The sequence below is a fragment of the Epinephelus fuscoguttatus genome, linkage group LG5 (genome assembly GCF_011397635.1).
Source record: "Epinephelus fuscoguttatus linkage group LG5, E.fuscoguttatus.final_Chr_v1".
Classification (NCBI taxonomy): Eukaryota; Metazoa; Chordata; class Actinopteri; order Perciformes; family Serranidae; genus Epinephelus; species Epinephelus fuscoguttatus.
In genome coordinates this window covers 3,461,678-3,487,514 of record NC_064756.1, presented here as the reverse complement: position 1 = coordinate 3,487,514, position 25,837 = coordinate 3,461,678, and the positions used below count along the sequence as shown (strand labels likewise).

General features: G+C 42.0%; 1 protein-coding gene and 6 non-coding genes across 7 annotated transcripts; 2 read left to right on the top strand and 5 right to left on the bottom strand.

The window, feature by feature from the left end:
- Window positions 1-250: 250 nt before the first annotated feature.
- On the bottom strand, window positions 251-342 carry trnar-ucu (transfer RNA arginine (anticodon UCU)). Its single transcript is given in 2 exon segments — window positions 251-286; window positions 306-342. It is a non-coding gene; the product is annotated as a tRNA-Arg (tRNA).
- Window positions 343-626: 284 nt separating this feature from the next.
- trnar-ucu (transfer RNA arginine (anticodon UCU)) lies at window positions 627-718 on the bottom strand. The gene is given in 2 exon segments: window positions 627-662; window positions 682-718. It is a non-coding gene; the product is annotated as a tRNA-Arg (tRNA).
- A 664-nt stretch (window positions 719-1,382) lies between these two features.
- Window positions 1,383-1,474, bottom strand: trnar-ucu (transfer RNA arginine (anticodon UCU)). Its single transcript is given in 2 exon segments — window positions 1,383-1,418; window positions 1,438-1,474. It is a non-coding gene; the product is annotated as a tRNA-Arg (tRNA).
- A 214-nt stretch (window positions 1,475-1,688) lies between these two features.
- On the top strand, window positions 1,689-1,780 carry trnar-ucu (transfer RNA arginine (anticodon UCU)). The gene is given in 2 exon segments: window positions 1,689-1,725; window positions 1,745-1,780. It is a non-coding gene; the product is annotated as a tRNA-Arg (tRNA).
- Window positions 1,781-4,713: 2,933 nt separating this feature from the next.
- On the bottom strand, window positions 4,714-4,805 carry trnar-ucu (transfer RNA arginine (anticodon UCU)). Its single transcript is given in 2 exon segments — window positions 4,714-4,749; window positions 4,769-4,805. It is a non-coding gene; the product is annotated as a tRNA-Arg (tRNA).
- A 581-nt stretch (window positions 4,806-5,386) lies between these two features.
- Window positions 5,387-5,478, bottom strand: trnar-ucu (transfer RNA arginine (anticodon UCU)). The gene is given in 2 exon segments: window positions 5,387-5,422; window positions 5,442-5,478. It is a non-coding gene; the product is annotated as a tRNA-Arg (tRNA).
- A 13,277-nt stretch (window positions 5,479-18,755) lies between these two features.
- Window positions 18,756-20,961, top strand: dharma. The gene is made up of 3 exons (XM_049575879.1): window positions 18,756-19,089; window positions 19,290-19,492; window positions 20,254-20,961. Exons 1-3 carry the CDS (start codon window positions 18,756-18,758, stop codon window positions 20,371-20,373), a joined length of 657 nt encoding a protein of 218 aa, XP_049431836.1. The 3' UTR covers window positions 20,374-20,961.
- Window positions 20,962-25,837: the final 4,876 nt, after the last annotated feature.

The window sequence follows — 25,837 nt, the reverse complement described above, 5'->3', positions numbered from 1 at the left end:
AGATCTCAGTCCAATAGAGCACCTTTGGGATGTGCTGGAACGGGAGATTCTCATCATGGATGTGCAGCCGACAAATCTGCAGCAACTGTGTGATGTCATCATGTCAATATGGACCAAAAGGAGGAACAGTACTGGCAAGGTGTTCCCTAGCTGTTGAGTGTGTGTTTACCTCACTACACTACAAACAAGACACTTCTACTGTGTGTTGTAACATGATGCCAAACCTCTCTTTGTACAAACATATAAAGCTCGACTCTGGTGGGACTCGAACCCACAACCTTTGAATCACTTCTCCTCTTCTCAACTAGAAGTCCAATGCGCTATCCATTGCGCCACAGAGCCGCACATGATACATACTCGATGATGTTTGTTTGCAGGTAGACTTTACATAGAGAAATGATGAAATATATATTGCTGTGGGGGTTTTACAGCAATTTAAGTTTTGTCAATCATTAAAGGGTAACTTCAGTCACTTTTAACTGGGACCCTATTGTCCCTTTTTGCTCAATGGCAGAGCAGGATGCAGTCGGAGTCTGCAGTTGGTTTGTATGGTTTTATCAGCTTTACAAGTATTAATATCAAGGGAAATAATGACTTAATTCTAAGCATTCTAAACCTGTAAAGGTCAACCCTAGTGGGACTTGAACCCACAACCTTTGAATCTCTTCTCCTGTGCTTAACTAGAAGTCCAATGCGCTGTCCATTGCGCCACAGAGCCACACAATTTGTGCTGAAGTGATGGGTTTTTCTGGGCAGACTTGATGTATCGACATTATAGTACTGTAATGGTTTTACAACACATTCTCACTCCAACCTTGTCACATGTCCACGTTTGGTCATGGACTTTCCATGTCAAGATATGATGTCCAAGGTACCCTGGGTGTGTTGGTTGTTGATGTTCAGAGATGTTTCACTTGTCTGTTTTCAAAATACACTTCTGTTTTCACAGGAAATGTACAGTTTAAATACAGTCTCTTTCAAAATAAAAGCACTACGTCAGTACAACATTACAAATTGATGCTTTTGTTCCTTCAGCAAAAAATGCACATGGTTACAGTTTGCCAACACGCACACACACACACACACACACACACGGTTGGGTTCAGGAAAAAAGAACAGGGTTTGGCTTTACAATCTTGCGGGAGGCAAACACCGGCCTGAAGGTTGGTGGTTGTTGGACTCATCCAGCACTCATGCCAGAAATCACTGATCAAGCATGAGACCAGTTTGGGTTTTACAAGGTTGTAAATTTTGCTTTAGCCATTATGATGCATCAGTTGTTCTGAATGTCTGAGATTTGATTGAGTTGATTTCAGCTCATGGTTTGCATCAACTTAACAAGTATCTACATCAAAGGAAATCATGGTTTAACCTTTAAGGATCGACTCTGGTGGGACTCGAACCCACAACCTTTGAATAGCTCCTCATGTGTTTGTCTAGAAGTCCAATGCGCTATCCATTGCGCCACAGAGCCACAGGCTTAGTGCTAATGTGACTGTTTTTGTTGGCAAACTTGATGTAGAGGAACAATTAAATATGCAGTACTTATGTGGTTTTAAGTTGTGCATCAGACACCACGTCAAAATCTAGCGTCCAGATCCTGGATCATGTGTTGTGTCTTGTATGTTTGAATTCGTACAGAACATTTCAAGTCTGATGACTTGAAATCACTGGAGTATCAAATTTGCGGCTCTGTGGCGCAATGGATAGCGCATTGGACTTCTAGACAAACGCAGGAGAAGTGATTCAAAGGTTGTGGGTTCGAGTCCCACCAGAGTCGATCTTTAAAGGTTTACAGTGTTAGGCAGTACAAAAAAATTAAAAAGCCGGAAAGGTACAAAAGAACACCCGTTCTACCCGGAGGTCTCGTCATCAAACTCAGGCAAGGTCCACGTAGACCGAGTCGGTAGAATTGACGTCACGACAAAGATGGCTGCACACATTGTGAATGGTAAACAAAGTTATTTGTCCTCGTATATGCTGTTTAATTAAGCATTTGTGTCGTAAAAATCATACAAGTACTTTGCAATGGCATTTCTATTTCCACTGTTGATTTGTGTTGAAAAAAAAAGTCTGTGCAAGCCTATGGTATCCTAAAGTCGTTTGAACCAGCAAAGTCTCCGTTGCTCAGCAACCATGCAAACAAAAACAAAGTTACGGCACACCGCCATGTTTTCCGGACTGTTGCAATGAAACGCTTTCAGATCAGACGTGTCATACAGTCATATAAATCCGACAAGGAATGACCGGCCTGGATTGCCAAACGAATGCGGCATTATTCCACATCAGGGTTCTGTATAGCATAATGGGGGTACACAGTTGTCGCGCCAACAGGTAGCGATAGTGCCAAATCAACATGATGATCCACCAATTGATTGGGCTGCTTGAGATCAGATGATGAAGCTGGGATGTGGGCTAAGCTTGACATCATGTCCTGCCTGAATTAGCACTACGTTCAGTCAGTGGTGGTGGACGTATTCAGATCCTTTATTTAAGTAAAAGTACTACTATTACACTGTAAAATTCTTCAAGTCTTTGTATTTGAGAAGCTGATATAATGAAACTAATCATTTCAGCTGCACGTGTATATTTTCATATTGTTTGTTTCCAGATACTTTAATTTGTAAAGTCCCTAAAGTTATCAACTCATTTTTGCGGAGTAAACAGTGTTCTCAAGTAAAGTGAAGGTACCTAAGGTTTGTTTTTCTCGCATCTTAGTCAGCGTGCCCTCAATCTCATGTAAAATGTTCTCTGACCTCAGATAGGATCAAAAATAAGACAACATTGGTGAATACCAGAAATCAATGGGTACTGACAAAATGAGAACAAGTCATGGACATGAACAAAAAGAGCAGGAAACTTGTCCGTATACTGTTTCTTGTATGAGGCTCAATATAATGTTAATTAGGTTACAATATGTGGGAGTAACGATGGGTCACATGAACGCTATTATTATTATTATTGAAATAATAACTTCTTTTTTTAAAGCTACAGTCATTCTGCAGTAACACAGAGAGCTGTAAATATATATTGATCAGTTTAGTTATCCATCAGCTGATTTATAAAATAAAAGGGGGAAGTATGACCAAGCAAATGTAAAATATCAAAATATCCAGGCTACGAAAACACACAAATTAGAGTCTCAAATGATTTTATTTCACTTCATATTTTTCCCAACGTGCTGCAGAAGACGTCTTGTCCTGCATACAACACAATAGACTGAACACACACGCACACACACACACACACACACACACACACACACACACACTGACCTCCTCACCTTTCCGCCTCGATGCCCAAACAGCCTTTTGTTCCCTGAACTGACCAATGACACGGCCATTGTCCGCCTGTCAGCCAATCTCAGCTCCTATTGTGATGCAAACTGGCCAATCACAGCGCTGTATGTACCCCCAAATGGACCAATCAGCTCCTTACCATCTTTACGCCACGCCCACTTCTTTATGCGCACACACACACACAGACACACACGAACACAGACCCTGCATAATTGAACTCAAACTCTCCTCCCTTCACCCTTTCTTTTGTTCAGCCGTACACTTGTACATGAGCTGCGCACTGTGTATGCTCTGTGTGTGTGTGTGTGTGTGTGTGTGTGTGTGTGTGCTTCTGTATGCATTTCCTGACCTTTACTGCTACATCAGCTCCGACCTTTTTAATGGCAGCGAGTGGGAGTATTTTTTCCACTTAATGTGACACACTAAGAGGAGAGAAACGACAGGAAAAGGGTCAGATGTTGTGTTTTGTTGTCCTTGTTGATTACGGCTGACATTTCCTCATATTTCCACTGAGCAGGCCTTGTGTTTAACGTAAAACAGGTCACAAAAACTACTAATGATTGTCAGTTAGTGGAAAAGGAGAGCTGAAGTGGAACTGAGACAAAAATCACCAACGGTGCTATGGTTAATGTGTTTGTAGGTTACAGCACATGAAGCACTTGGTTATAGGAAAAAAAAAGGTTCATGGGGTCAAGGATCATGTTTTAGCCAACTGAGATCAAAACAAACTTTTTATATTAGGTATGATTATTTTTTATCCACTGGGGTCTTTGGCAGAGATGGTTAGTAGCTGTTTGTGTCCTTGATCACTGGCGCACAGTAAATATGCTTTGCTCTTTCACCATCAGGTTGTGTTGTTAACGTGCTGACTGGCTGACAAGCATCTTGAATCCGTCCTGTCGATCCTCAGGTTTCCCTTTCTGAATGACAAATACATAATGCTTGTCAAAGTCAAGGAGGCTGTGCACTGAATCCCACCAAAGAACTGTTTTAATGTCAAGGATCCTTTGAATTCTAATGAGGACCGAGTCCTTCCTTCAGAGAATTTTAAAGGACACATGAGTGTATCCTCAGCTGGCATAAAGTACCCACAATTTGCCTGAATTAAAGGCGGGGGCCAATCTGAGTTCAATAAATAGTAAATGCTAAATAGAAAATGAATAGTAAATGCTGGGAGGGAGTCTCGCCTACCCTCTGTAGAACCCAACTTGGAAGGACCCATGCTATCAAGGAAGCATCCTTGACTTTGAGAGGCACTGACAGGCTACTGCCATCTGCTGGTGTGAAGAGATTCAGAAGTAGAGTAATTGGCTTTCATCTCTGTTAGTTCTTTGATGTCGGTTTGGTGTGCCCGGGACTGTGATCTCCATTCTCAGAAGTCTTGCACCCACCTAACTTTGCAATCTTTAAAGATCGACTCTGGTGGGACTCGAACCCACAACCTTTGAATCACTTCTCTTGTATTTGTCTAGAAGTCCAATGCGCTATTCATTGCGCCACAGAGCCGCATGTTGTTGCTTATGATTCTTATGATGTCTGTGACTTCTGGCATCAGACGCCGATGAAAAAACTGTCCTTTCACGTTTGTAATGATACACAACCTGTTGCCATTATTGTTTAATGGCGGCCAGCAGCATCAGGGGGAAATGTGGTGGGATAACAAGGAAAGTTAAAGGGGCGGAAGTTCTATTAGGGTGAGTGCATGAGGGGGTGAAGGGGTCCAACAACCCCAGCCTTTCACCTGGGAGGCTGGTGTTTGCTTCCTGTAAGATTGCAAAGCCAAACCCTGTTCTTTTTTTCTAAACCCAACCATGTGCATGTGTTGGCTAAATGTAACCAACTGTGTTTGTTGTTGAGGGAAAAAGCATCAGCTTGTGGAGTTGTACCAAGGTAGTGCATTTATTTTGAAAGAGACTGTAAACACAATGCTGGTATGGAGAGTTTTGGCCAAGACACAGGTGACGTTAGGCAGCGGAACATTTGGCTTTCATCTCTGCTTGTTCTTTGATGTCGGTTTGGTGTGTCCAGGACTGTGATCTCCATTCTCAGAAGTCTTGCACCCACCTAACTTTGCAATCTTTAAAGATCGACTCTGGTGGGACTCGAACCCACAACCTTTGAATCACTTCTTCTGTGTTTGTCTAGAAGTCCAATGCGCTATCCATTGCGCCACAGAGCCACATGTTGCTTCGCCTGATGTAGTGGGTCTTCTTGGTCTTAAGACTCCCAGTATTGCTTGAAAATTTCGACCAGGTTTCACTCTGAGGTGGTCGAATACGGGCACTTGGTCAGTGACTTCTGGCATCAGACGCCGATGAAAAAAACATCCTTTCACGTTGGCATGATACGCAACCAGTCACCATTATTGTTTAATGGCGGCCAGCAGCATCAGGGGGAAATGTGGTGGGATAACAAGGAAAGTTAAGGGGGCAGGAGTTCTATTAGGGCGAGTGCGAGGAGTGGCGCATGGGTGGCTTTCATCTCTGCTTGTTCTTTGATGTCGGTTTGGTGTGTCCGGGACTGTGATCTCCCTTCTCAGGACCTTGCACCCACCTAACTTTGCAATCTTTAAAGATCACCTCTGGTGGGACTCAAACCCACAACCTTTGAAACACTTCTTCTGTCTTTGTCTAGAAGTCCAATGCGCTATCCATTGCGCCACAGAGAAACAACTTCATGCAGCAGACATGGTGTTTTCTCTTGCTCTGCAGAATTTGAGTGATCTGTGATCTTTCGTTGAGGAATCGCTCCACCATTTGGGAAATTACTGAGCCTTTTTTTTTAAAAAATATGAACCCAAATATTTGTGAGTTGTTTTTAAAGATTTACATCTTTGGTAAGAACCAGACAGGGACACAGACAGGAAGTCAGGAAGTCAGACAGTACTGAGAGACAGACTTCACAGGATTTAAAATGTGATAATTAGAAGCATGTCTGTATGTTCTGTGTGTCTCCTTCTGTCTTCAGGTAGAAGCAGAGGTTATCATGCACCTCTGTGGAAACCTGGGGCGCGTTTGATTTATCAGAAGGGGGGGGGGCGGGGGGTCTAACTGAGGAAAGAAAAAATCCTGCAGAATGGAGCTAAATCAAGCACGCCTGAAGAGAGATCACATTATTCAGAGAGAGACTTCTGTATCGCCTCAGGTGACGAGAGAGTGAGTGTGTGTGTGTGTGTGTGTGTGTGTGTGTGTGTGTGTGTGTGTGTGTGTGTTTAGGCAGGCTGTGTGTGTGTGTGTGTGGTGTGTCTCCTGTGGGCTATGTGGAGCAATGAAGGTCGGACAGTTGTCTAATGACTGTCTGGAGTGTGTGTGTGTGTGTGTGTGTGTGTGTGTCAGACAAAGAGCCAACAGTTAAATGTCTTCACGTTATTCTCTGGTTATATTGTATTAAGATACTACAGGTTGAAACAGGTGCACAGAGTGAGAGGAAGGAGACAGCGGAGAGAGAAAAAGAGTGAGTCACTTTGAAAGAGGATGGAGGGAGAGAGGGAGGAAGGCTGAATGGAAGATAAGTCGATGAAAGGATAAGAGAGAAGCAGAGAGAGAAGACAGAGACGTTACATAATGGTTTTTAGCAGCCGTCTGTCTGCTCTACTGTCTGCGCCGCCTCCTGCTGGTCACACCGACAAACTGCAGCTGAAGCTCACAGCTGGGAATATTCAGTCAGGCTCATTATTATGTAAGTGGGCTCACTGATGACACAGTGTCAGCCTTGCACCAATTAAATGCACCAAACAATATAATAAATATAACTGAACTGAACTGACTCTAACTGAAGTCATGACATTGTCTTTGTTGTTTATTTATTTTCCATAATAGCTTATCCTGACACTGGGCGAGAGGCAGGGTTCACCCTGGACAGGTCACCAGACTATCACAGGGCTGACACATAGAGACAGACAACCATTCACACTCACATTCACACCTACGGACAATTTAGAGTCACCAATTAACCTGCATGTCTTTGGACTGTGGGAGGAAGGTGGAGGGTGCGTTCCCCATCGCAAACTTTTTCTTTTTACTTTTAGTAGGTAATGCAGCTGCCCTTAAAAAGTACATACTATATTCTGTCAAGTTTATGCTCATGTGTTTGTGTCCACTTCTGTTTTACATATATATGAAGAGAGACCGATGAGGGTAAAGATGCAGGTGAGGAGGTGGGTGAAGAAGGCCCGTAGCAGAGCTGAGGAGGACAGTGGGAACAGGTGTGCCAATGCAACTCATCCACCAGAACTGGCACTGATTGTGTATTTCTGCAAAGCCCACACACATTTGTATGTAATTATGTAGAAGGTACAATGAAACTTTCTGTGTCAGCAGGACTGTGGTTTACAAAAACCACTTGGTTATGTCACAGCTCTGTAAAGCCCTGTGAGCCCTGTGAGGCAAATTGTGATTTGTGATATTGGGCTTTATAAATAAAATTGATTGATTGAATTGATTCACTTCCTGCCCCTGTGTGTTTTCCCTCCCTTCTGATGACTACACCTGTGTCCGATTGTCTGTCCGGCCCTGATTAGCCTCACCTGTGTCTCGTTATCCTTCCCCTCACCACAGTATTTAGTGTGTAGCTATGTTTACATCCAAAAGTGATTTGAATCATTGGGAAATGCGTGCTATAAGAAATACAAATCCTGTGTGTTTCCACTTCTTCTTCTACGTTTTCTGGCGGTTGGCAACCAGCTTGTAAATGCATTACCGCCTTCCCGAGCCGGAGTGTGGATATCACCATGGAGAGTGGTGCGCTACGTCAGACTTAATTTGAACATAACTGTTTCCATCCCCTGTTTTGTGAATCAACCAAACCTGGCTAAAGCGTATTTTAGTTTGTGCGAATCAGGGGATTTTAATTCGAATTTTGGCGTTTCATCATAATTTTCCAATGCGATACTTCTAGATGCACATCTAAACAGGCTGATGGAAACATGGCTTGTGTCTTGTTTTCTTTCAGTTTTCATCTTAGCTCCTTGTGTGTGTTGTTTTCCTGTGTCCTTTTCTTGGAATTTTTATTTTACGTGTTGATTGACTCTGCCTCTATCTCATCCCTATAAGATTTGTTTGCCTCCACTGATTATCCCTCTGTGTAATGAACCACCTGAAGACTGTTTCATTCTACCCAAACTATCCACAGAGTCGTGCAGTTGAGTCCACTCTCACCTGGTTCACCAGTTGTTACAGGTTCTGGTTAGGAAACCAGACCCTGTAAAATACCCAGTCTCGGGGGTGCAAAGCAGCAGTACCTTGGTATAAAACCAGTCATTTATCATGGTGTTTTCCCCTCTGAAAAAACAACAACCAAAAAACACTAACGTGTCTAATAAGGGGTGGGAGACACAGTGACAGGCCACTGAAAAACACCCTCGTTTAGCCCAGCAACAGTTCTCACATTTGTGTCTAAAGAGCTGCAGGAAAAAAAATGATGAGTTGCTAAAAACAACCAGTTTTGTTGTGTGTTGGTGTATCAGTGGTCTGCAGCTTGGCAGGCATCACTCTGAGGTGACACACCATCCATCATCCCCGCCACCTCCAGATAACAAAGCCAGCTCATATACAAACATTGGTATGATATGTATGAAACGTACAAGTGAAACGTGTTTTGCAGGAATGTACAATGCCCACATTTTCTCCAGGCGACTGGGCTGGTGGATGGTGGTGTAGTCAGGTGATGGGGAAAGGAGGGAAAGTCTGAAGGCATCTGGTGGATGGATGGAAAATGGCAATGAAGGGGTCAGCGAGGAGGGACAGAGAGACAGAGTGGGACATATATCAACACTGTTCTGTCAAGCCAGCCTCACTCCAAAGTCGTCGAATTCCAGCGTTTGGGCAGTGACTTGTGGCATCAGACACTGACAAAAGAGCTGTTTTTTAACATCAGCATGAGACGCGGCCAGTCGCTCAGCAGCGTTGGGGAAATGCGGCAGAAAGAAAGGAAAAATAAGGCGGCAATGGTCCAAGCAGGGCAGGCAGGAGGGGTGTCCAACAAACACCAACTTTCACCCGGAGAATGGCGTCTGTGTCCCGTAAGATTATAAAGTCAAACCCTGTTCTTTTATAAAAAAAACAAAAAACAAAAACCTAACCACGTGCTTTTGTTGCCTCAACTCAACCACGGGCATTAGCTGTTGGAGGGGGGAAAAAAAAGTCAATTTGCGATGTTGTACTGACATAAAGCTTTTATTTTGAAAGAGACTGTATACAAACAGTAAATTTCCTGTGAAAACAGAAGTGCATTGTGAAAACAGACAATGCATGTAACAGGCTGAAGTAGATATAGCGTCCCAGAACATCAACAACCAACACACCCAGGGTACCTTGCACGTTGTATGTGGACGTGGAAAGTCCATGACCAAACGTGGACACGTGACGAGGTCGAAGGGAGAATGTGCTGATTCTCGTGCCCTTCTTTGCTCCAGGTTGAGTATCAGACTGTGTGGGTTGAGTCACATCACTCCTGGACTCAGTTATAATTTGTTCTTGGTGTCAAAGAGCAATTTAAACATATCAAATTAAGCCAGTTTGAATCATGTGAACTGAAAGCCTGCACTCAGCATGTTTACAGCATTTCAAAATGAAGACATCAGTCTGCTGTCAGTCAGTGAAACTACATTTATCTGCATCACTGATGTCACTCATGATCCTGAGCCAGAGCAGGTTATTAACTAAAGAATCTGCAGCTTTTAAATCTGCATGTAATTAATTTTGAAAACCATTCAGCTCTACGAGAGTCAATATTTCCAAACTCATCTGATTGTGTGCCTGCAGGCTGTGAGATGAGTCATGCACCGAGCAGAGATCCAGAGAGAGTTTTCAGTTTGATGCCAGCAGGCGTGTCGTCAGACTGAGGGCGCTTCATTCACAAACTGAACTCCAAACAGTTTCAGAAGGCAGACCACAATAACCCTCTTCTTCAGGGAGATCTGGATCAGCTGATCTGACCTGTGGACAGAAAGAGAGAGTGATTCTCTCTTTTTATTGACTGATCCGCATCAATAAACGATCACCATCAATCTTCATATTATTTCCTCTCTCCTCCAGTTTCCCTTTTCTGTCTGCTGTCCTCAGAGAGTTCAGGTCATCGCTGGGTGACACACATCAGTCTGGATGAGACTCAAACCTCAAACTCTCCCTCCTTCCTCTTTCTCTCTTTCTCCTCCTCCTTTTTTATGCCAGATCCCAACCTGCATGTACTTCATGCGTGGTGCACCAATTTCAGCAGAGTAGCCTACTTCTGTTAGTACACTTCCATGTAGCACACTACACTACGTACTTCTTGCATGGTGCACTAATTTCAGCAGGGTAGTGTTGTCTCAAATCGTGGAGCATTATCGCCAACATTTGGCCGCTATCTCTTCCCACACATGAACCAAACTTGTGTCACAATGTCAATGCTGATTAAAATGTAGGCTACCAATGTGCCGCTGTGGCTAGGAGCAAGTTAGCTAGGTGGTGAATGCTAACGTTAGCATTTTCATCATTGTTTGCGGTACCAAATCATCACAGAGCCAACAAACATTTCTGACTGTCACAGGTCAGGTTCCTCAGGTTATGTTTTTTATTTCATTCATTCATGTTGTTTCCTGTTGTACTTTGAAACTCACATCTCCTCTCGTTTCAGATCACTTCACTTCCTGCCCCTGTGTGTTTTCCCTCCCTTTTGATGACATCACCTGTGTCTGATTGTCTGTCACGCCCTGCAAGGCAATGCAAAACTATTGCGAGGGGAAGCAATGTATTGCAAGGTAATACAAAAGTCAGTCCAAAAAAATCTCCCAACTTGACCATTAAGGGGCTCCGTATCTAACCCATTCTGTTTGTTGTTGGTTATATCCTTAAAAACTCAGACTTTATTCTCGTAATATTACGACTTTATTCTCATTAAATTGTGACTTTATTCTCATAATATTATGACTTTTTTCTCATTAAATTACGACTTTGTTCTTGTAATATTACGGGTTTTTTCTTGTAATATTACAACTTTATTCTTATAATATTATGACTTTTTTCTCATTAAATTACGACTTTATTTTTGTAATATTCCGACTTTATTCTCATTAAATTATGACTTTTTTCCTCATTAAATTACAATTTTATTCTCATAATATTACGACTTTTTTCTGGGGGCGGCACGGTGGTGTGGTGGTTAGCACTCTCGCCCCACAGCAAGAGGGTTACCAGTTCGATCCCGGGCGTGGGAGCCCTTCTGTGTGGAGTTTGCATGTTCTCCCCGTGTCAGTGTGGGTTTCCTCCAGGTGCTCCAGCTTCCTCCCACAGTCCAAAGACATGCAGGTTAATTGGTGATTCTAAATTATCCGTAGGTGTGAATGGTTGTCTGTCTCTATGTGTCAGCCCTGCGATAGTCTGGCGACCTGTCCAGGGTGAACCCTGCCTCTCGCCTGATGTCAGCTGGGATAGGCTCCAGCACCCCGCGACCCTCAAGAGGATGAAGCGATTAGAAGATGAAAGAATGAATGAATAGTAGTAGTGTCAATATTAGTTGGTGTGGTTTAGGCCACAGTGAGCTCCTGCATGTGTTTTTATTCGTGGTCAACATTTTATATGAGTGCTGATGTAATGAGACACATTCTGAGAAAGATAATCTTTAAAATATGAAACTCTCAAATTACCAAAGCAAGAAACAGCCACTGAACAGTAATAAAACTACATCAAAAAACAGCTCTGAGGCCTCAACAGAAGGCTCATTGGACTGTGTTGAAACCCAGCCCAAAGATACACTACGTTACACTGCAGCCAGCCAACAAAGTGACTCAATAGTACTGAAATCCAGCCAGTAAACTAACACAGTTTTGAGATCGAGCCCTGAGGCCATTGGTCAGAGTATTGAGATGCAGCCAGAAGCCAGTGAAATGTCTCACACACATTGCAGAGCAGACACAGAACTGAAACCCAGCCGACACAGCGAGCGGACATGGAAGGAGGGATGAGCAGTTGCCAAAAGGCAGAGTGAGAGAAGAACTGAAACTCGTCCAAAAAGCCCTACGAGTGAACTCCCGCCGTGCTTACTAATCAGCGACAGTACAGACAGTGAGCCAGCAGACAGAGAGGGAGAGTCCAGCTCACTGAGCAGTCTGGGGCCTCATGATGTTTTGCTGATTCATGCTGAGACGAGCTGAGAGTCTGACAGAAACACTCACACCTGATGTGGCGGCTAATATGAATAACCCAGCTGGACTCATTCAGTGTTGTAAGACAACAACAAGATGACCTCTGCTTCCTCTCATGCTGTGTAAAAACATCCTTCACTGGGACTGGCTGAAACAAAAGTCCGCCCACGACCCCTAACGGTGCAGTCACCCTAGATTTGGGTCCTCATTCATTTCAGTGAGAAACAGGGGGAGACGTCGTCACTTCCTGTCCCTAATTAACCCCGCCTGGTTCAGATATCAGCAGTGGTGGAAAGTAACTGAGTACCTGTACTTTATACTTCTACTCTACATCTCAGAGGGAAATACTGTACTTTTACAACACTCCATTTATCTGACAGCTTTGGTTACTTCACAGATTCAGATTATTAATACAAAGTAGGCCCGCGTCCTCGTGTCTACGACCGAATCACAGCCGTGCTTACATTCAGTCCAGCAGTGTGTGCCAACAAGTGCCATTTGACAACAGCAGAAAGCGGCAGCAGGTTATGATATGTATATTTAATTTATGACTTATTTGGTTATATTTAACTTTAATCCTTGTCCTGCCATGTTTCTCCCTGACGCTGCCGGGCGCCATTAAACTATAACGGCAACTGGCCGCGATTCATGCCAGCTTTAAAGGACGCCTTTCTCACTGCCCAAGCGCTGGATTTTGACGACTTCGGAGTGAGACCGGGCTCCATCTACAGAGTCACCATGTTGTGCCGCCATGTTTCTGCGGTAGCCCAGAACGGGCAAACCAAACACTGGCTCTAGACGGGGACATTCATGTTTCCATGTCAACCACTGTAGTAAGAAGCCCCTCTGAAAGGAGTAGTGTCAGTGTTTTTACTGGTTTAAGGGCCTGTTTATATGGTTCTGTATATTTCTGAAAACAAGTATTTATCTTTGTGTTTGCGTCTGTCGTTTACACGAAAGCGCTGTTTTTCTCGATGAAAATGGAGATTTTTAAAAAGGCCTTCCAAAGTGAAAGTTTGTGCCCACTAGGCGACCGGTAACCACAACAACAATGGCAGATATGTGCCGGGTTGTTTACGTTTTGTTAGCACTTTTGGGACTACTTACGAGCTTACAAATGAACTTAGCACTGCTGCATCAACATCACCGCTACATCGGAGCACAAAGACGTCTGCTGTGCCCAATATTAGTCAGTGCATAGCAGCTAACTATGCTACATGAGGTTCAAATGTAGTTTATCATTGTTTTTATCACGAGCGCCAAGAGGAAAACAAATCACTGTGCATACGCAGAACGTTCTTCTATGGTGTTTGATGTATGGCGTATCGCCACCTACTGGCCTGGCATGCTAATTGCAGCAAAAAGCTGCAGTTTTTGCGTTTTCGTGTAAACAGGGATATCGCTTTCACAACTGATCGTGTAAACCTTTTTTTTTTATACGGAAGAAATAAAAATCAGTTTTTATTTGTATCGGTATCCGTGTAAACAAGGCCTTAATGACCTGGTCCATTTGTTCTGGAGAGGAAGAGACCTCGGTGGATAATTCAGCTTTGTTACAGCTGTGTGTGTTTTCTTCCTGTCCAGGTGTGCTGCATTGCTTAACAAGGTCCATTGCACCTGGTGTGGAGGAGGTGCTTAAGAGCTCCTGTACCAGCAGCAGAGCAGAGAGGCTTCTGGTGCTTGTCCTGCTGCTCCCGCTGCTCCTGCTGCTCCTGCTGCCACTCAGCCTGCAATTTTTGTTGTCTTGTTTGTTTATTTGTTAATAGATCTGAGTATTTTAAAGGTGTCTTCTGAGGTTATTTTCGGTCAGTGGTGGAGTTGTGTTCACCCCATAGAGCCTACCAAGGGTGGGGCCTTACAAGCTCCTGTTAATAACCTCCTGACGTCAGGGACCAGTTGCACAGCACACCTTTAGTTTTCTCTTTAAATATGACACTTAAAGCTTAATTTCTCCTTAGCTGAGGCACAGAATCCCTTACAAGGTTTCCTTAGTTAAAGAAAGACATTAACTAATTTACTGTGAGATTTTACAGCGGTGAAAGTTTCCATGTTTTATTGTTGTGATGGACTGTATTATGTAGACCAAACTTTTTATGCCTAAGGCACACCAGTATTTGTATATGTGTACAATAGCCTCTATAAAATGTGTTTTCACTCAAATCATGACATAAATGTTTGTTAATAGTTACTCATATCAAACAACAATTGACAACCAACCGTTACTCATGAAATATTTATTAAGAAAATGATTCAAGAATTCATTTTAAACATTTTAAAATCACATCAAAGCACAAGTAGCACATCCATTTAGGAGATAATTCCAAATAATTTTTTAAGAAAGGACTTTGTCGGTAATAGAGAATAAACAAGAGCAGTGTGATTTGCAATAACAGAATATTCATTTGAATTTGAATTTGAATTATTTTCTGTCAAGGAAATTCTTATTTTCCCCAGATGAGTATCACATTACTCAGTTCTATCCAAAAACTTTCTAGGGAACTATTTCAACATTTTGGACCCATAAAATGTTGTTTTCTGATTTTATTATTGTAAAGTGAATTTTAATCATCACAGCACAAATACACAAAATTTTTTCCAAAGACAAACAGACTTTTAAAATCCCACAGGACTCAAAATGTTCTTCACAACTTGTAAATTATTTATCATGATATTGTCTCTTTGTCTTTAATGTCTGTATATTGTGCAGCCGAGCCTACTGTGATCCTCACTGAACACGTTTGTACCACTGAAATGTGTGAATGTGCTGTTTGATCGTCAGTCTGAGGATGTTTGATAATCTGCTGCTCTTTCTGTTCCTTCCCTTCATGTCTGTTAGTGATCGATCAGATCAGAGAGAGTTTAAAGAGACGGCGCTGACTGATCTGTTATTGATCACTGATTGATCTTCTCTCAGAAGTCAGACTGAACTAACATCCGACACACTCACAGGGAAACAAACTGTGGAAACTGAAACTCAAAACATATTAATGCTTTTCATTTTTGACTTAAGACACTTAAATATTTTCTTATTTATCCCTCATTATTATAGATGATGAAACAACAAGTCTTAAAAACTCTGATAAAGCTGTTACTAAATCAAACCATGAGGCCTGTACGTTTTCTTTATTTAAACCTGTAAATAAACTGTGGCACAAAAAAAATCTTAACACGTCTACTCTGTATACATGTATATTGTACTTACTCCTACTAAGTACATCTAAGTACATCTGCTGCAGGCAGAACTACTACCTCAATATCCGCTATTCGCTTCCCATTTGAATATAAAGTCAAACTCTGTTCTTTTTTTCCTAAACCCAACCACGTGTGTTGCTGAAGGAAAAAAATGTCAATTTGTAGAGTTCTACCAACGTAGTGCTTTTATTTTGAAAGAGACTGTATGCAAACTGTACATTTCCTGTGAAAACAGAAGTGTATTTTGAAAACAGACAATGCATGTAACAGGCTGAAGTTGACACGGCGTCCCAGAACGTCAACAACCAACACACGTCATATGTGGACGTGGACAGTCCATGACCAAACGTGGACATGTGACGAGGTCACAGTGAGGATGAGTTGTCAGCATCACTCACATCACTTGTGCTTTTACTATAGTAGCACAAAGGAGTGTGGAATAAAATACATCACATTCCTGTGGACAGTTTTATTTATGATCATATTTAGTTTGAGTCAGTTTCGGTTCCTGCAGGTTTTTAACTGTTTGAAGTGAGAAGGTGAGAAAAGCTCAGTGTCATTTACAGCTTTGATCTGCTGTGACGTGACAAAGATCCTCTGCTGCAGATCAAAGCTGGTTTCACTCTAACACTCGCTGTGTAGTGACGAAGCAAATACATATTTATATTTAGCCAAATATTGTACTCAAGTAAGAGTGCTGATACTTTAGAACAATTTACTATTTAATTTATTCTTATACTGTACATATATATATATGTACAGTATAAGAATATATACATATATACATACATATATATATATATACATATGTACAGTATAAGAATATATACATATATACATACATATATATATATATACATATGTACAGTATAAGAATATATACATATATATATATATATATATATATATATATGTGTGTGTGTGTGTGTGTGTGTGTGTGTGTGTGTGTGTGTGTAATTATGTACTCAGAGGGGGGTAGAGTGGCCAAATATTGTACTCAAGTGAGAGTATTGTTGCTTTAAAACAATATAACTCAAGTAAAAGTAAAAAGTATTTTGCATTAAAACTACTCTGAAAAGTACAATTTATCCAAAAAGTTACTCAAGTAAATGTAACTGAGTAAATGTAACTAGTTACTACCCACCTCTGTCAGCTTGTGTGTGCATGTACATATCCTTATATTAACACTGTGTAACGTTCCTGCACAGTTTCCTACAACATCTTACTGTGCAATAATATTTATATATTTCTTTTTGTTTCCTATTTTATCTCATGTCATATCTTTTGTCTTTTGATTCTGACTCTTTAGCTGCTGTCGCATGTGAATTCTCTTCTCTTCTCTTCTCTTCTCTTCTCTTCTCTTCTCTTCTCTTCTCTTCTCTTCTCTTCTCTCTGACACTGTTGGCTGTTTTTCCTTTTCACATTTTGTTTTTGGAGAAATAGTAATTCAGAAGCCAGCAGGTTATTTGCAGTCTGTAACAAACACTACCGGTGACATCTGCAGGCCACCGGTGTTCACTGCAGATTATTTCTCCTCAAAAATCCAAATGATGCTGATCACAGACAGTAGCAGATGGCAGAAGACAGTGAGGAGAGAATAAAAGGAAAGGAAAGAAATAACTACAAAGTGTGTGTTTACAGCACCTCTGGTCCATAGATGGACGTTTCCAACACTTTAAAAGGTTGAAATATATTTTTTTTTATCTCTAAAAAGTTCAAAAACAAACTGATCAACATAGATTTAAACCTAATTTGGGGTGCACAGATGGCTGACAAGGTATTCTGAATAAATAACATGTACCTGTACACTTTGTCCTACTGTCCCAGTCTTTGTGTAGCGTAAAGTACATTTACTCAAGTACTGTACATAAGTACAAATATGAGGTACTTGTGCTTGAGTCTTTAATTTTAAGAAGATAAACTTTATTAACCCCTGAGGGGAAATTCAGTTTTGCCACTCACACATTCACAAACAGGACCCATACATGAGGAGATGTTAGAGCAAGAATTGCTACTAATGGACAGGTACCCTAAACAGTCGGGTGTTTGCTGCCTTGCTCAGGGACATCTCTCCAGCTGCCAGTCCACGCTCCACATTTGGTCCAGACGGGAACTTGAACCAGCGACCAAAGTCCCTATGGACTGTGCAAATGCCACTTTATACTGTTGCTCCGGCATTTGAGTGTGCCTGCCATGTGTCTACAGTGAAGACAATTAATTTGAGGACGCAAAATAATGCGGCATGTGTGCAGCAACTGCACAGCTGCCCTGTGTGGGCGCAGCAGGACGACCCCTGGTTATTTGACTGGAGCAACAGTCTTTTAAGTGTGTGTGTGTGTTTGTGTGTGTGTGTGTGTGTGTGTGTGGTACTCAGCATCTGAGACGTACAGCTTAGTGTGTTCCACCTTATAGGAACTGGTTAGTATTGTATGTATCAGTGTCTTTATGTATAATTTTTGTACTGTGTAGTTTTTAATTCTTCACTCTTGTTGTTAGATCTTACCCCAGGCTGTGTTCCAACCTGTCCCAGTGTAGTGGAGCAGGCTGTAACTATGGCTCTCCTTGTGTTGGACATCAGTTAATGACGTCTGTGATGTAGCTGGAGAAGTTGGAAAGACTGCTGTTTGTTAACTATATGCTACCTGGTCTCCCCTACTTTTACTTTTACTGTACTAACACAAGCACATTTTCCTAATTACATTTACTTACTTTTACTTAACTAACCTTTTCAATGCAGGGCTTTAGTTTGTGGTGGAGTACTTTCACAGTGTGATATTAGTACTTTTACTTGAGTAAAGGATCGGAGTACTTCCTCCTCCTCCAGTTGTTTGAAGAAAAGTGAAAGTTAACAGCTGATTCGAAGATGAAATGAACAAACTAAGTGATTCCAGTTTACAGACTCAGTCCCATCATCACATCATCGTCCAGTTCAAAGAATCAAAGGGTTCAAGAGGTCAAATCAAAGTCCAGATTTCTTCTCATGTCTGACTGAACTTCAGCCATCAAACGCTCAAGAAGCTCATTAACATATTAAAGCGCAGTCAGGTGTTTGATGGCGGCTTCACACTTTGTGCTTCTCTTTAAAACTGGACACTGGAGCTCCAGAGCTCAGAAGCAACTTGTTCAGACATTCAAGTGTAACGATGGACAGAGGGAGCAGCGTGTCGGACTTCAGCATGGAGCGCATCCTCTCCCCACAGTTCGGACACAAGACCTCGGTGATGGAGTTTCCACCAGGAGGCTGTCTCCAGAGGATCCAGGGCGGATTCAGTTTGGACTCCGGGAACATCAGACCTCCTGCGCCGGTCCTGGTGCCGGTGCCGGTGCCAGTGTCAGGCTGCCTTCAGTACCGAGGGATGAGCTTCGGAGAGGCGTTGTGCCCGTGCGGAGCCGGTTTCCATCACACAGACTTCAGCATTTATCCAAACTTACAACAAGGAGCTCACGTGCATTTCAGCAGCAGCCAGGACTCTGCAGGTTATTATTATATATATATTTTTTACATTTCTAAAGATAATCTTTAAAAGTTTGTTGACATAAAGTTGTATTTGAATTTAAACTTTTTTTTAGTTTAAGAGTAAACTCTTAGAGCGATACTTAATTCAGGATCACTTTTCGCGCATTTCTTCCGTTTTTCGCTCCATTAACTCGTTTAAATGCTACTTTTTTTTTACCAGGTGCTCAACAGTTTGCAAGTCACCATGGTTACCATCAAACCGGGATGCTGGCGCAGTCGCGTCAGAAGGCCCGGATGAGGACGGTGTTCACCGACAGTCAGACCAAGCGACTCGAGGCGCTGTTCGAGCTCACCGAGTATCCGGCAGTTGAGGCACGCGCTGAGGTGGCGAGGAGCACCGGCCTGAGCGAGGAGACGGTCAGGGTGAGTCCCACGTGATGTTTCAGTGTTGCCTTTATTTTTATTTTTCATTAATTTAATAGGCCGGAGAAAGAAAAAGGCCGCAAAGCCCCTGCGTAAAATGTTGCCAGTTTGGATTTTACGCACGCTCTTATCCATGAAGTTTTTTTCTTTTATGTGGCAAATCAAGTCTGTCCTTTTACAAGGAAAATTATTATTTATAGTTATATAATTCACAGTATTAAACATATACAACCCAAATGCGTATGCGGAGCCGCTCAGGTGATTTATTTTAATCATGTGTGAACAAGGAATGCGCAGAACCTGTCCATATGGCAGTTTTACGCACGATCGCTTTCTCGTTCCATATTCTTCTGGTGTCGTAGTGGGAGGGGAAAGTGGGACTGATTACCCAGGGCTCCCGAAACTGGCTGAATAAATCTGCTGAAATACTTAACTATGTATTAAAAAAAGACATGGAAGCTATCTGAGACCGCTCTCACCTCGTAGGGAGTGTTCGTATGAAGGTGGTGGGAGTGGTGCCAAAAAGGGGAGGCATGTCAGATAATTTAGTAAGCACTTGTGGGGGACTTCTGGCTTAGGGGAGGAGCATACACATTTGAATAGCTGTATTTTGTATTTCTTTTATAACGGATTTTTAAAGAAAGACAAATCACCAAAATTACACCATTTATCACAACTAGAAACTGTAAAACAGAAATTATTTCTGGATTTTCAAACTTCCGATGGTTTAATCTTGTCTCTCTTTCTGTTTGTGGTTCCAGGTGTGGTTTAAGAACCGCAGAGCCAGGAGGAAGCGACAGTGCAGCGGGTCGAAGGTCAAATCCCCCTCCTCTCCCACCAGAGCTGGAGCAGAGAAGAACTTCTTCACCTCCTTCCTCTGAACCCGACAAACCTGATGCTGATCCTGATTCTCAAAGTCAAGGAAGGATCCTTCAATACCCTGAATTTCAAGAAGGACTGTACCAGTGTCAAGGACCCTTGGATTCCACTGAGGACTGAGTCCTTCCTTCAGAGAATTTTAAAGGATGCATACCCACAAGACCCACAATTCTTTGCACACAATTTGCCTGATTTAAAGGTGTGGCCTCTTCAGTGATGCACACCTGTTCGAATGTATGCTCACTGAACACTAGGAAGGAGTCTTGCCTTGCCTCTGTAGGACCCAACTTTGAAGGACCCATCCTTCCAAAGGAAGCATCCTTGACTTTGTGAAGCACTGACTGTCCACCTGCTGCTCAGAGGTCAAACTCATCCTGTAACATGACTTCTGCTATCAGAGGTCAAAGGTCGGCTGACAGCATCCTGCTGTTGGATAACAGGTTTGGCTAAACAGACGGCTGCTCTGATGTGACTGCAGGTGGTGACGCGTTCAGAAGCTGCAGGGAAAGTCCGACACCGGAGACTTCAAACCCTGATGAGTCAGGAGACCTGTTCGGCCTGAGCTGCAGTTTTATCTCAACGGAGTGACTTTTCTGTGGCTTTTAAATTATTTTGTATTTTTATGTAATTTATTGAGATTTGTGTATTACAGATGCCATGTGCAGGTTTTAAACATGAGCACCATTGAGTGGTTTCTTCAAAAAATAAATTTTGTTGAAATGAATTTAGTCTTGTGTTGGTTTATTTTTATACATTTATTCATTTTTGTGTATCTTTATTTACTGTATAAATTATGCTTCAGCAAAATTTAGATAAACATGATTTATAATGTACTTTGTATTTCAGCACACTGTGAAAAACATTTAATTTCAAAATGGCATTTTTACAATGACACTTTTTTTTATGAGAAAAGCATCATATCTTAATATCTGAGACCAGTGAATATTCTGCATTTTTGCTCAGAAGATAAAACAGTAACATAAAAAGTCACATAACTGCTTTAAGTTTGCCCTGTCCCTAATAATGTGACAGCATAAGAACAATACATCTAATTATTCTCTACATATTCTGACACACTACAGGGAGACAACTTACAGGTCTAAATGCAATATTACTCTGACACAAAGACTTTTTTCATAAAAAATATATCTTCAAAACATAAAGCTCAACATTTTAAAAGGTGTTTTTTTTCACTGAGTTTCCTTCAGTCAAATCTTATCTTGAAATATCTTATTTTACAGCATCTTGTAAAATGTGTTTTATCTAAACTTATCTAATCTACAAAATGTACTTAAAGCCCCTACAAGGAACTTTCATTTTGAGTTGCTTTTGGCGACCCTGTGGACAAAAGCGGTAGTGTTTTGCCGGAATGAAGCCTACATTTCCCATGAGCTCTAGCGCGTATTGTCGTAAAGACGCTTACCTGGCTCGCGCATGTGTTTGTTTTGGAGATGAATGAAACAACAAGACGGGAAAACTTTGCCCCCGCTCCTATCGGGGATCCCAGCTCACCTCTGCCGCGCCCCAGCTCCACCTCTCTGGCATAAGCGCCACCACCGCCGGGGTAAACGCAGCAGTCAGCTGGTAAGGCTGAAGGCCTGTTTGGCGAGCACTTCCACAGCTTCTTGGACTGAGTATGGAGCGGTGCCTCACCTCTTTATTTCTCGGCACTCGTTGGACCCTGTCGACGCCTGGCTGGTATCTGTCGTCGGCCCGGATGAGGTGTTCCAGCCCCGTGGCCCCTGCTCTCCTCGTCCCCTCTGGTGCGGGGTGAATCTGTGCAACCTGCGGCCTCTGTGTGTGGCTCCCCGGACAGCTAACGCCGTGGACCCGCCGGCTCCTGCCAGGATTGGGCTGGTAAATGCTAGATCGCTAGTGAACAAAACGTTTATCCTGAAGGATTTCCTGACTTCCTGAGGATTGGATTTTCTCTGTGTGACTGAGACGTGGCTGACTGTTGGTGAGTCCAGTGCTTTCACAGAACTTTCACCCGATGATTGCTGCTATTTTAACTCCCCGCGGACGTCGGGTCGAGGAGGAGGAATAGCGACTATTTATCAGAGTCACTATAAATGTAAGCAGCTAGGTAAGATGACGTGTGCCATCTGAGTGCCGTAAATCGTTTCATCCTGGAAGCGACCTGGGGCGGACCTGGAGACAGTTTCCTAAAGGTATGGATATACACTATATAGAAATAGCTTATCTTCACACCGATGGTCTCATTTGCTGTTGTAGGTCACATACAGACATCAGCAGAAACCAGAGACTTTTGCATATCCAGTTAAAAGTTCCTTGTAGCGGCTTTAAATCGTGAAAAAAAGCCTGTTATATTTTCACACAGCCCAAACATATCAATTCACATGCCAGTCTAAAGCTCAAAAATATTAAGTAAATGATCATATACAACCAAAAAAAACCAAACTTCATATTTGAAAACCTGGAACCAGCAAATACTTGCCATTTTTGCCATGAAGCTGTAAAAGTCACATAAAAAAGTCACTAAAACAATTTGCATCATTAACAAGGTGACAACATGAGATACATCTGACTATTTGCTATATAATTCCTTTGAAGATATTCTGACACATTACAGAGACACAATAAATAGATTATGATGCAGTATTGCTCTTGAAGATTTTTCCCCATAAAAATAGATTTTAAAAATTCTTCAAAACATTATAGCTCATCTTTTTCACTGGAGTTTCCTTCTGTCAAATTTTATCTTATTTTATCTTAACGTTTCTTATCTAACCTTCACGTCTTACAGTATTTTCTATGACAAAATGTAATAAAACACTGAAAAAGCCCGTTTGAATTTCAAACAGCCCGAACAGATAAAACACAATGTCCTGTTGTTAATGGGCCAACAGTTTAAGAAATGAAAACAGAGCAAGAAGCTCACAAAGGACAAAGAGAAGCAACAAGGCTTCATATTTGAGAGGCTGGAACCAGCTTACAAAATGACATAAAGCACGAGTTGATTATCAAAACAGTTGTGACTGATCGATTAATCAGCATTTTGCTGCAGCTCCTTTCTAATGTGTCTTGTGGAAGACTTTTCCATCCGGCTGCTTCTTCCACTTGAGTTTGATGTCATCATTCAGCCCATGGTCCTTCAGCCTCTCGTTGAGCTGAGACACAAACAACATAACAACATTATCATCACAAACTGGTAGTCAAAGGTCAAGGCCACTGTGACCTTGTGTCCATCTCATTCTCCTCAACACAATATCGCAAGAACACATTGAGGTTATTATCTTGTTTCCTAAATTTGGCACAAACATCCACTTGAACTCAGCAATAAACTGATTCGAATTTGGAGGTCAAAGGTCACTGTGAGGCTGTTACATAACTGCTGTTGTGGGTAGGTACATTATCTAATACACATCTACATTATAATTTAATGTATTAAAAAGTGGAAAACTAGTGTTGTGTTTGTTCCATCACTGTCAACTGTTGTAGTTTTTGTAAAGTCTTAGTATGTTATAAAAATGCCATGAAAAGGTCATGAAAAAGTCATCACAAATGTCATGGTATAATAAAGAAATCATATTGTGTGCATGTTTCCTGTGCAGCCCTCAGTCATATTTAATGAAATGTAATTAAATTTAATGAAAAAATATCCTGGTACAGGATATAAAGCCTCCACACCAGACTCACCAACTACAACAAACAAACCATACAACAAACTAACGTTACAATGTTTAAGATAACAATAATTACACAAATAATCACAAATGAGCTTTAAAGTTATATAAAATATTCTATGTTGACCAAAATCCATCCAATCTATTTTTGCATCCTCTGGAAACTTGTGTCATGCTTGTTCCACCCTGGTGAAAGTATTTTTTTTAGGATTTCCCTCTTAAATCATATCTACTAGTCCATACCCATTGCTCACCTTCTACCTATGCCAGTCCTCAATGCCTATGTGCAGTTTCACATAGACTGACCACGTCAGTGAGTAGAAAAACGTGGGACAGACAGAATGACTGACTGACAGAATGACACACTGACAGTTTCCGTGATTATGTACAGCATACCATACCATGACTTAGTCATACCAAACATTAGAAAACTACACCAACATTGGTCCACAGGGGGAGCCACAGCGATCGGTCGCATTTTAGCCATTTTGAAGCATTTTTCTGTTGTTATAGCGCCACCCAGTTGCCAATTAGAGTTAAATTTCTCCAGTCACCTTGAGGCGTCCTGTTCTACATATCTACCAAGTTTAGTAAAAATCCATATGGCGGTTAGGCCTAGATAAGAAATGAGCTCTCTAGCGCCCCCATTTTGTTTGATGGGGTCAATAATGGAGGGGTCCCCTCAGATTATGTGTGGTCATATGCCTACAAAGTTGCGTGGTGATGGGTGAAACCCTTGAGATGTTCTACACCTTTATGTGATGAGCCACGCCCTCCGCAATATTCATTGCCTTATAGAAGCTCAGTTTTAGGAAGTTTTCCAACTTTTGCCAAGAGGGAACTTTAGATATTGCTCCCTAGATTATGTTCACCCAGTTTCATGCAGATCGCTCAAACTTCCTAGGAAGAGATCCATTTGAAGTGTTTTTCAAAAAATTCAAAATGGTGGAAAATCTATATAAGCGGAAGTTATGGGTTCTTGAGGCAAATGTGTTCCTCATGAGGAGAGGCATCTCTGTGCAAAGTTTCATGTCTCTACCACATACGGGGCATGAGATATGCCCATTCAAAGTTTGACATTTCAATGGGTTGCTATAGCGCCCCCCTTTGGCCAATTGATGTAATATTGCTTCATTGGCATCCTCCCATGACCCTCTACCACTGTACCAAATTTCACATGGATTGACCAAGTCAGTGAGGAGAAAAACCTGGAAGACACACACACACACAGAGTTATCATTATCATTATATAGTGAGATAAAGCCCAAACTTTATGTCATTAACATTAAGATGCAACAATAACCTGGTTGATCCTGCCACACTCTCCCTGCTGACCCATTCTGGAGTTTTCTGATGGTGCCCCAGTACTGCTTCACTGGATGGGGGCCACTCCTCCTAACTTTATTATAATTAATCATTGGTGTTGGTAATAACAGGGTAAGGGAAGGATTAGTTTTAATATAATTTCTTCCCTTTCTTTTATTTTCTCTTTCCCCTTCCCCGTACTTTCACCTGTCAAACCTGTACAGTATATACACACAGACACAAACACAAACACACACACGTCAGCCAACACAACCTCGTTTCTTCTTCTCTCCCGTTAATCCTGTGACGACCCCTCAGATTTATCTGGTGACCCTTCTGAGGGGCCCGACCCCCTAGGGTGGGAACCACTAGATTAAACTAGCTCACTGTGTGTATAGTAATTGTATGTTATGTTTTTATTAGGAAATCTTAACTACTGTCCTGTCCTGTCCTATGCTGTGCTCCTCTGGGGGAGAGGGGGCGCACATCAGTGTGGATGACAAAAACAGGATCA

What these genes read in the sequence shown, in the direction of transcription:
- dharma (XM_049575879.1), top strand. Translation starts at nt 18,756, where the DNA reads ATGGACAGAGGGAGCAGCGTGTCGGACTTCAGCATGGAGCGCATCCTC. An exon ending in CAGCAGCCAGGACTCTGCAG is followed by an intron (nt 19,090 to 19,289) that starts GTTATTATTATA and finishes TTTTTTTACCAG; the next exon opens with GTGCTCAACAGTTTGCAAGT. An exon ending in TGAGCGAGGAGACGGTCAGG is followed by an intron (nt 19,493 to 20,253) that starts GTGAGTCCCACG and finishes TTGTGGTTCCAG; the next exon opens with GTGTGGTTTAAGAACCGCAG.